This window comes from Cyprinodon variegatus, unplaced genomic scaffold (assembly GCF_000732505.1).
Source record: "Cyprinodon variegatus isolate N-32 unplaced genomic scaffold, C_variegatus-1.0 Scaffold349, whole genome shotgun sequence".
NCBI classification, from domain to species: domain Eukaryota; kingdom Metazoa; phylum Chordata; class Actinopteri; order Cyprinodontiformes; family Cyprinodontidae; genus Cyprinodon; species Cyprinodon variegatus.
In genome coordinates, this window is record NW_015150802.1 from 67,175 (window position 1) to 78,702 (window position 11,528).

An 11,528-nucleotide genomic window follows, 5' to 3' on the forward strand; every position below is an offset into this window, starting at 1 on the left:
TTAAAGGAACAAAATTAAGATTTTCTAATGTGCTGAAGCAAAATAAATAAATAAATAAATAATGATAAAAATAAAAAATCCCTTTTTCAGATTTCAGACTTTAAGTTTAGTTTTAAACAGGATTGTTAGTTGACACATATGAACCCTTTTGAAATCTTTTTTTCTTAGATTTTTTTTAATTAATAATTTACTTATTTTACTTTCCGTTTCAAAGTAAAATAAATAGGTGCAAATTTAGTTCCACAGACTTCAATAATAAAATGTTTTTTTTTTTTGTTTTTTTTTTTTTTTTACTAATTTGCCAGCCACTGGTTTATCAAGAAGCTTCACCAAAACATGTGATAAACAAAAATGGCGACAGTTAGAGGCTATAAACCACAGATTAGATGAAAACTGACACGCAAAAATTAAAATAAACCACAAAATCCAAACACTCCCAATAACCAGCCCTTTATTCATCGTAAAATGGACATCTTCAGTCACCGGAGTAGGCTTTTATTTTGAAACGTCGAATCGGAAGTTGCGTACGGCTTTCAGTTGTACAGCGGAAACGGCTCTAGTGCACCGGCTGAGGTTTAACTAGAATAAGCTAACCTTCCTATCTAAAATGTCCCACTCAGCTCCTTCAGAAAAACCTTCCAACCCTCAGAATCCTCGTGTTTTCTTCGATGTAGACGTTGACGGAGAAAGAGGTGAGTTCTGCTTTGATTGAACTTCTGGGACTGTTGGTTTTGGTTCTGCTAGCTTGTTAGCCACATGCGCTCCTGTGACTTCTAGAAGCTCATTCATTTTCTCTGAATGATGGAGAGGAAAGGTTTAAGGTTGTCATCCTAGATCCACTGTGGGAGACCTAAAAAAAATCACATCGGATGATTTGTTAAAAACTATTTCTTTGTATGATGCAGTTGCAAGTAAGTATTTGAACACCCGAGAAAATCAATGTTAATATTTGGTGGACAAGTATCTTTATGAAGCTAATGACCTCAAACAGGATTATTGCTTAATAAATGGAGTAGAGATGAACAGACTAACAGGTCTCTGAGGGTCAGAATTGTAGCTGATAGACAGGTGTTCAAATGCTTATTTTATGCAGCTGTTGCATACAAATAAAGAGTTGTAAAATCATATTTTGTGATTTCTGAATATTTTTGTTTTTTGTTTAGATTTGTCCACCAAATATTAACATTGCTTTTCTCAGGTGTTCAAATACTTATTTGCAGCTGCATCATACAAATAAATAGTTTTAAAACATATAATTGTGATTTCTGTATATATTTTTTTAGATTATGTCTCCCACATTGGACACACCTTGGATGATAATTTCAGCCCCCTCCATGATTTCCTAAGTGGGAGAACTTGCGAAATAGCTGGGTGTTCAAATGCTTATTTTCCTCAATGTAAACACATGTACATATCCATACATGTATATCAATATAATCTCTTATATAATAATAAATGGCTGTCCAAATGGGCAGGTATGATAAACCTGTTTAGACCTGGGAACAATTGACTTTTAATGGTATTGGGAAAAGTCCACTGACCTGAGGACAGCAGCTTTCCAGTAGGGAATCAGATCAGGCTCAAACATTTAATCAGATTAATCGATTATTGAAATAATCATCAAAATATGTAGTAATCGATTAATCGTCAACTGTAGTATAGAAAATCTAAAACATGCCTTTAGCTGACAGAGCAACCCACCTTGAGCAGCAGTTATACCAGAATTGTGTTCTATCTAGAAGTCCTTAAGTGGAAAAGCTTTATTTTCACTTGGTTCATTCTTGCAAAAAGTCTTCTTTAAGGAACCTTTTATTTATTGCTTAATCTGGAAAAATAACTGATAGATTAATCAATTTGCAAAATAACTGTTGGTTGCAGCCCTAGGTCTGACCCGGGTTCTTTTGCCAATTGGAAGGGAGCATAACAGCGTTTGTTAGCGGGTTTGAAAAACCTGCGTTAACCCGCTGGGTTTATTCGGAAACAGGTTTCTGAAAAACAGCCTGTGCATTCTTCTTCACCGTCAAAATTGTCCCACATCAGACAATTTATTTATTCATCTGAAAAAATTTGATCCTCTTTCATTCTAAAAAAACTGTGAAATTTGAATTTTCACACGTGATCCTGTTGCAGATAAACATCGTTCACACATACTCATACAATCATCCATTTTACATGAAAAAGACACCAGACTAAAGAACTGGTTTTACAAATGAATTAATTCTGTGATCAAGTATGTTTATATTTTTTTAATTTCCAATAAAAAGTGGTCTTTGTCCTATTTGACTCATTTTACCAGTCATATTTTATTGACTGTTCTCCCTAGTTTATTTTACTTACTGCATTGCCTAAAAACAATTGAATCTGGTTATATTTAATTTCTCCCATGTATGTTATGGAGTATCTATAATCTTTTTTTTAAAGGAACAAAATTATGATTTTCTAATGTGCTTAAGCATAAAAAAAAACAAAACAAAAAAAACACTCCCTTCTTCACAGGTTTAACCCTCAAAGTTATAAACAGGATTGTTAGTTGACACATATGAACTGCATCTAAGTTTTCCCCACACTGCCCCGGGGCTTTCATTGCTTCTCTATCCTCAGTTGGCCGAATAGTTCTGGAACTGTTTGCCGACATCACCCCAAAGACTGCTGAAAACTTCCGTGCACTCTGCACCGGGGAGAAAGGCGTGGGACAATCCACCTGGAAGCCACTGCACTTCAAAGGATGCCCGTTCCACAGAAGTAAGCAGCCTTCATCCTCCCATTTGATGTCATGTTTGAGGTGGTCAAGTAGGGAGGAAACCTTGAAGTAGAAAAGCTTTGAGTGGCGGATGAACGAGGCGTCGAGTGAAGTAAGGGAAGCTGTTTGCAATTAAAGGGATACTTGTGTTGCTGTTTTTTTTTTTATTTTTTTTTTTTACTGTAAATAAAAAGGGAATGATGTCATTGCAACTCAACAAAATTTCTTCTCTATATTTCCATGGGGAGCAGTGAGCTGCTGGGAGGATTGTTGGGAGAAATGATCTCACCATCTCTCCAGAATGCAAATGCTCTGCTTTTAAACTGCACAAACTTTGTCTATATCTGCTTCTACATGCGGAGTGGTGGGGGGAACGGATGCTGGAGCCTTTCCAGCTGAGGAGTTCCCCCTTGAGAGCTCGCCAGGCATGTAAGCTGTGTCCAAATTCAGCAGCAGTGTCTTTAACAACCACTTTTGTTGGCCAGTTATGTCACTTAGTGGTGGAAACGACAGTCCAAGTATAAAGGCTTCTCCACATCTGTCTAGATTTGGAGGATGGGGTTGGAGTAGGGCCCACCTAACCCAATAATTAATCCAGGGTTGAATAGGATTCTTCAAGCAAAGTGGTGAAATCTGAGGTTAAAGTTTGACATTTGATACATTGTTGCTGTCCATCTCTTATGGCGGACTCTACTTTCAGATGAGGGGTATATCTAAGACTTTATACAACCTGCAGATCTGCTATACCGCGGTGACGGGGGGAGGGGTCAATATACTGCAGCAGCGCACAACCCGATGAGCTGCTAGGCAACAGTAGTTATGGTGAGGATTGGGCAGCAACCGTCCATTTATTCTGCATCCTTCCTGGTACCTGGCCCAATTAGAGCAGCTCTTTAGATGATGCTGCTCCTGAATTTGGACACAGCCATCTCCAAGGTTAAGGCTTTATTAACCTTTTAGAAGGCATTTGTTTCTGGGATGTTTATAGGAGAAGATATTTGTCATGTGTTAAAAAAAAAAAAGCATTTTTGTAAGTGCTTCCTAGCAATACGGCTGAAAAAGCGTGACGATTTGGATGCTTTAAGTAAAGAGAGATCTGTGATGGTTCTGGGCATATATTTGATTCCAAAATATGAATTCTACTTTGATATTCATAGTTTATTTGGCCAAAATAGACAGTTTGGTTTGTTCAAATCACCTTAGAAAATCTTCTTGAGCTTTAACCCACTGAGCCCACCCATAGTTTTCTCATCTACATTTTAAAACAGATTTTACTTCCTTTCTTATTACCTAATGTGTCAAATTACTCTTTAAGTCATCTAGTGGACAAATAAAGTAATTCAGGTGGCAAGCTTCATTTTAAAACACATTAAATTAGAATGAAAAATTAGTTTCTGTTTTGATTGGTTCAATATATAAATGCAAAATTGCATGAATGATATTATTTATGCTCAGACTTTTTTTAACAGCCTTTAATAACCAGTTCAGGTTTTAAGATATTTGATTATCCGAGTCGCCCTGTGATAGACTGGAGACCTGTCCAGGGTTTACTCCACTTCTTAACCGTTTACAGCTGGAGATACCAGCAGGGATGAAGCGTGACAGACGATGGATGTTTATCTGAGTATTGTGTCTTATCCAGCTTTGGATGTGTATTTTTCTTTTGCCAGTCATCAAGAAGTTCATGATCCAGGGAGGTGACTTTTCAAACCACAATGGCACTGGAGGCGAGAGCATCTATGGGGAGAAGTTTGAGGATGAAAACTTCCACTACAAGGTTGGCGTACTGGAGTAGTTAAGATAAGAGGTCCAAGATGTCGAAGAAGGGTTCATGTTTAAAGAAAATAGAAATGTTTTCAACTTTTACATGTCATTTTTACTAGAATCTAGAATATAAAAGCTATACCTGTCTAAAGGTTGGTTCTTCTTCCTCTTCAGCATGACAGAATGGGTCTTCTAAGCATGGCTAATGCCGGGCCGAACACCAACGGCTCCCAGTTCTTCATCACCACTGTCCCCACGCCGCACCTGGACGGGAAGCATGTGGTCTTTGGACAGGTGTTAAAAGGGATCGGAGTTGTAAAATTGCTGGAATCCATTGAAACTGATGGGGACACTCCTGTAAAGGTACATTTGTTTTACCTTAATAAGAGTTTAACTCCATATACATGAGCTCAGCCTTAGCTGTAGTCTAGACAGCTGTAATATCTTTCATTTTCTTACTCTCACTGGCACACTCAAACTATTCTCTACATTTCATTCCTGTCAGGCATGAGTTGCAGTCAGCATAAAGGTTTCTTACATTTCTTTAAATAAATTTCCATTTTATTAAACACATGTTTCCCTGAGCTCATATCACACCGTTAGCATTCAAAGTAAATTCTGTGGGCATATCTGAATGAAATCTCTCTCTACATTTTTTCTCTCTTTCAGCCTTGTATCATATCTGACTGCGGTGAACATCAGGATGGGGACAGCTGGGGCACGGCCCCAAATGACGGAACAGGAGATGTCCACCCAGACTTCCCTGAGGACTCCGACATGGACTTTAAAGATGTAAGTACCGTGGAGGTGTTTGATCTTCAAGGGCATGGGGTGTTTCTGGCAGATAGCATCAGACGGCTCCACCAGGGCTTACACACCACTCTTGGACACATGCTTGTTTGCTGCCCTTTGCAGATTCAGCCAAGAGAAATGATACCAATTTTATCATGAGGTTTGCTTAGTGTGATAGAGACTGGAGGCTGAAGAATCCATTTGGAATTGTGTTTAGGAACGTGTCCCTGAAAAGTGCGCATAAAGGGCTTCGGCCAGCCTGGTCTTTCTCACACTCCACCACAGCAGCGGCTCAATAAATTAGAATCGCATCAAAAAGGGGTTTCAGAAACACAATTCAAACACTGAAACTTCTGTTTTAAGTATAGTTGCTGTTAAAGTTCCACTGCAGATGATTTTTAAGGGGAAAATTTACAGATTTGCAGCTGTTTACAAGAAACAAGTCAATCTGTTTCTTGTAAAGACCTGAGAATCTGTATATAACACATGCTTTCTACTATTGATCATATTACTCTTCATATAAACAGTCGAGTTTTAATTCACCCATAATGCAGCTTGATGGACAGAGGGAGTTATCAGTGTTCGCTAGATGCAAAAGAGCAGATTTACTAGTAAAAAACAAATCTAGACAAGGAACGTATAACATTTGTTTTAATCTTTCAGGTTGACAAAGTTTTGTCGGCTGCTGAAGACGTAAAGAATATTGGGAATGTCCTTTTTAAGAACCAGAACTGGAAAGCTGCTGATATTAAATACAAGAAAGCCCTCAGGTAAGATGGCATCACTGGCAAAAGATTATCTGCCTGATTTTAATACACGTATTATATAGTATATTTCAAATATTATACAGTATGTGAAGCTGTCCTGGAGCCAGTTTAGAATGGCTGAGTAGGAATTCATGGGCTACACTGGAAAAAAATCTAAATCTAGATAAGTCTTTTTTTTTTTCTTAAAATAAGTGCATTTGTTTTCGGATTGAGGCGGTATAAGAGACATTTTGCCTGTGGAACAAGACAATTTAAACGTGAAAGAAGAAAAAAAAAATCACATTGTCTTATTTCAAGTTCTTATAATCTAATTCTCTTATTGTAAGAGTAAAAATACTCATTCCATTGGCAGACTATGTCATTTACCTACTCAAATTAAGAAGAAATTTGTTACTTATTTCTAGATCGTTGTTCCAGTGTACCCCTTATTTTCTAAGCTGCATATTGAAGAAATCTTAAAACTAAAACTCCACAAAAATGACCTGGAATTAACATGTTTTCAGCTTCATTGGTCCTACTTTCAATCAACCTGTTAGAAATGCACCATACAGAGTTTTATTAAGTCAAGGTGACAACAGTTTTAGCTGGAAAAGCTTTTTTGAAGTAAATCTATTTTCTGAATCAATGAGATGTTTAAAAGGGAAGTCTGAACCACAGAGATTTAAGATGCTATTCAAGGAAGGAAACTTTTCTTTGAAATGACTGCAGTTCATTTGGCTACTAGAGGTCGGGGCTGAAGTGGATGAAGTAAAGCTGAATAGACTTACTGTAACGTTTCCTCCTTGGTGCTTTATTCTACGTCAGAATAAGATGGATCTGGAAAGACTGCAAGCGTTTATAGAAGTTTGAAAATAAAGACGAGGATCAATGGGCCAGAAAACCTCTTGAGCAAATATATAAAAAAAGGTGTTAATGTATTCCAGGATGCTTTCTAGGCATCTATTTTAACGGTTCTTTAGGCACGTCCCACCCCGAAGCAACCTTGTAGTTTATCCCAGTAGATCATTTTACCTAAAAGGCATTCTTGCATATAACAATAGAAAGATGTTGATTTCATTTTGAAAAGTTCTTTAGTTTAACACAGATTTCTTTAATGTGTCCCAGTAAGATCAACACTGCTGACAGCTGGAGGCGGGGCTTAAAGTCACCGTTCCATGGAAACTTAAGCTGTTCTGTGCAGAGCTGCATTTGTCAATGGAAGAAGTGTTTTCATGTATAATTAAATGTGATCTCTGTAATAATTTAGCCTGTAATTAGAGAAAATACGTTTCATATTTATACTCAGACTTATAAAATCAGTTTAATAGCATCAGCTCTGACATATTAGGAGGTGATGTCCTCATTTTATGAATAATTGACAGCTAAGAGCCGAGGGCTTAGAAAATTTCTTTTTGTCCTCTTTGGAGATTAAGTGCAATCTGCATCACTGATTCAAAGCTGTAATCAGTGCATCCTCTAAACTATTATTACCTGTCTTGTTTGTGAGCAGGTACCTGGAGACGAGTGGAAATCAACTGGAGGGGGAAGAGGAGCAGAAGAAGCTGGAGCCCACAGCGGTCAGCTGCTACCTCAACACAGCAGCCTGTAAACTGAAGCTGCAGCTCTGGCAGGAAGCGCTGGAGAGCTGTGATGAGGTGATGTGATCTAATCTTTGCTGTTTGGATGGTTCTCTAGACCAGTGCTTCTCAACTGTTTTGAGTCCTTACCTCGTCCCAATGCCCGATCAATACTTGTACATCATATTTACAGACAAGCACTTATGAACCCACTTCAGCTGTTAGTCTCTTTGCTATATTTTCAAACACACTGGGATTTTTTTTTTGAAAAATATAAAGCAGCATTAAGAGGTTAATTTTCCCAAACAGACCGACAATACCCACCGCATCCCATTGTTTTGCGTTTACGATGTAAACCAATAAAGCTAACTTTTATTTTCTTTTTAATGAAATAAAATGATAAGTGTGCTAAACTTAACAGAACAAACCAGAGAACAGGCCATGATTAATTTTAAATGGTGCTAAAACATGAAAAATATCATCCTGCTCAAAAGCAGAGTTGTTTTACTGCAGCCGTTTAACGTGACGGCTGGGCCTGCTTGTTTGAACAGAGCAGCTTCTTGGTTTTATCTTAGAAACTGTCAAGCAGAGATCAGGATTTGTTTTTTCCATGTATTTCAGCACAGAGAAGGTTTTTGTTTTTGCACAGATACATGGATTCACATGGAAACGATACATCAGTTTCAGCTTTTGACAGTACTGTGTACATCTTACCACCAACAACCAGAAATCTGCAGAGATGTCCGATCCAAGGAGATGGAGTAAGGCATCCTGCAGCTCTGATGACAGGAGATGAAAGGCTGGCGTATCCAGTTGTACTTTTCCAGCCTGTTTTAATTTGGGGAATACTTATTCAGCTGTTCAAGCAGGCAGATAGGCAATAATTCGTTTAATAGTTTGAATGGTAATGTCATAACTCTCCATAAAGACATCAAGCTCTGGGACGCTTTAACATTTCCCTCCCATCTGCTTGCACCGCTCCAGCTTTCTCTTAAATGCTGTGATTAACTGGTTTTGAGTAATAAAAATCCCGTTTTAGACCAACCACATGGCATCCTTCTAATGTCCTGTCAGAAGCTACATTAATTTTGTAGATTTATATTTTTCCAAAATAATTTGCCGACCCCCAGAAATCTTCTCACGACTTCAAGGTTGAGAATGGCTGCTCTAGACTCTTAACTGTCTAAAAACGTACCGCCCTTCGCTACTGCATATTTTTTTAAGTGGGGTGGATTATTTGAACCAGGCTCCAAATCGCAGTTAGGATGGTAATTTCAACTTTAGAGGCATTAATTAATACAAGGTCAAGTAAAGATGACATTTCTGTTTCAGGCTCTTAAAATAAATCAAGAAAACACGAAGGCGCTGTTCCGGAGGGCCCAGGCCTGGCAGGGGCTAAAGGAATATAACAAAGCCTTGGTAAGATCCTTTAAACATTTCTTCTCTTTTATGGTTCCTAAGAAAGTCTGCTATTAAAACAGGCTTCAGTAATAGATTTTTTTAAATCTGAATTACACTTAGAAATGTTAATCTGCTATTGTGCTTAGCAGAATAACTGAAAACCATCAGTGTATGTAGAGTAATGAATTAAAAAAGATGTTTAAAGGGGTCAGAATGATTCTATAGGGTATTTGGTGCTGGTCCTTAAGGTCTCTGAATAGGGTGTGTAACATTGGTTGGACTGAAAATGGCATATTTGTTGTTTTATGCACCCTAATGCAACCCTGGTTAAAAGCCTTAGAATGAAACGACAGGTTTTCTTCCTTTTATGGTATGATCATGAATATTTAGATGAGCTGTGCTCTGATTGGTTGGTTTACAACAAGCAAAGACTCGTCATAGCAACAAGCACTCACTCACTGAAACATCAAATTGTTGATATGGAACAGCCCCTCATTTCAGTTAAAGAAATTCAGCAAATCCTGCTTTGAACTGACCAAGATTTTGAAAGCTGTCTTCAGTAAAATGCTTAGAGCAAATGAACAGCGGAGCATCAAACTTTGCAGGGATCTTCTGATAGACAAAAATAATCTATGGCTGTGGAGTCTTCGGATCCATTTTCTATAGAGAAACTGCCTGCATTGTAATTCTTGTAGAATTAAACCCAACTGTAAGCTAAACAGCTAAACCGGTGTCTTACATCTACCTCTATTCATGTTCTTGGGCCGTGAACCAGTGGGCTGGTCTGTATGTCAATCAGGGCTTGGTGATCTGTCACTTTTCTTTGTTTTAAGGGACCTCTGTTAAATTTGCCTTGGTGACATTTAGAACAAGACTTTAATTCAAACACCTGTAGATAAACATGGAAAATAACATACCGGCATACCTAAAAGTATAATTAGAATACAATGGAGACCATCTTTATTGAAATGTTTAATCTTTTAAGTCTTATTAAAAACAATCTCACTATGTCACCCTTATGTGATAAGAAAGCATCTATGTAAAACTAATCTACCAGTAGAATGGGATGGAAGGGTTGATTATGTATTAATATACCATATATGGATTTCTAATTGAGTATTATTTTTTTGCTTCAGGGGGATCTAAAGAAAGCTCAGGAAACTGCTCCAGAAGATAAAGGTAAATACTCTGCTTTATTCTTTATAATCATTTAAATATTCCATGCAATTTGCAATTTCCTGTAAATTTAAACTGAGTTTGGAAACCATAAAGAAGTAGTAATTGTGGAAAGGATGAAAGGTCAATCAAATTTCATACTTAATCATAACATTAACTCTCTAATTACTCCAGAATAACAGGAAACAAAATGTAATCAGTTTATATATGAATGAATTATGGGAGTAAAATACACCCTGTTTAAAGCTTCTGTGAACAGGAGGTATTTGGAAACTATTTCCACCCACAGTGTGCTCGTTTCCCAACACATGAAGTGCTCCATACAGTGTGTTAGAAAACTGACACTATAACTACAAATGTTCAAAATAAACAAAACCCCGAACCTTTTGAACCTTCTTTTCACAGCCATCATTAATGAAATGAAGAAAGTCCAACTGAAAATCCAAGAAGAGAAGGAGAAAGAAAAGAAAATCTATGCCAAAATGTTTGCCTAAACACTTGACAAACTTTAAGCTGCAACACGTTAGAATTTGTTCATGTTTGGAGTTTTTCTCCTCAGTACAAACTAACAGTATTTTGCCTTGATTTGGACCTGGTTTCATATCCTTTCTCTGCACTGAACTGCAGTCCATAGCATGGCCTGGTTACAGCTCATAAACTGAGCAAACAGGATATCATGTTAGGAATCAATGTAAAGTTTTTGAAACATCATTTTGTTTTATTTATGTTTTTATTGGTCAATAAAAACCAAGGATAACCAAGTGTTCTGTTATTGTCTTTCTGTGAAATTATACAGTATTTGTTAGGAATACTAACAGAAATTCTTACATTTACAGCTTATTTAATATCTTTTACAAAACTGAGAAACCTAACAGCTTCTCTGGATCGAGTACTTCCTCTTCAAATGCTAAAAACTTGTCCGGAATTAAAATGCCCTCTGAGCTCATGCAGAACTCATCAGCTGGTCTTTACTTTCACAAGGTCCTGTTCCTTAAACACATCATGCTTAATAATAACACCCATTATAATTTAAAGTTTTCCTTGTACCCTCAGACAGCTACATTAGTTAACGGCTTATACTCAGGCACATACCAACGACGTCGTACTCCTAGATAACAAATGCGTTTCATTCAGAACAAAGTTCACATTCCATTGTATGCAGGTCCGCCGCCTCCCTCTGGAACCACCCAGTTGATGTTCTGGCTGGGATCCTTAATGTCGCAGGTCTTGCAGTGGACACAGTTCTGAGCGTTGATCTGTAATCTCATCCCATCTCCAGTTTCCATGGGAACATACTCATACACACCTATGAGGGAGGGATAAACGAGGAAC

General features: G+C 37.6%; 2 protein-coding genes across 2 annotated transcripts in view; one reads left to right on the top strand and one right to left on the bottom strand.

Annotated features, from left to right (window-relative positions):
• Positions 1-538: 538 nt before the first annotated feature.
• Positions 539-10,958, top strand: ppid (peptidylprolyl isomerase D). Its single transcript, XM_015385821.1, has 10 exons — positions 539-692; positions 2,602-2,742; positions 4,411-4,517; positions 4,679-4,867; positions 5,174-5,296; positions 5,960-6,066; positions 7,553-7,697; positions 8,952-9,038; positions 10,157-10,199; positions 10,602-10,958. Exons 1-10 carry the CDS (start codon positions 608-610, stop codon positions 10,688-10,690), a joined length of 1,116 nt encoding a protein of 371 aa, XP_015241307.1. The 5' UTR covers positions 539-607; the 3' UTR covers positions 10,691-10,958.
• The window catches only part of etfdh (electron transfer flavoprotein dehydrogenase), an 18,151-nt gene continuing 17,578 nt past the window's right edge, over positions 10,956-11,528 (bottom strand). The window contains exon 13 of the mRNA XM_015385820.1: positions 10,956-11,502. Within this exon, the coding sequence (XP_015241306.1) occupies positions 11,339-11,502 (164 nt within the window). The 3' untranslated portion in view covers positions 10,956-11,338. The remainder of the gene's footprint in view (positions 11,503-11,528) is intronic.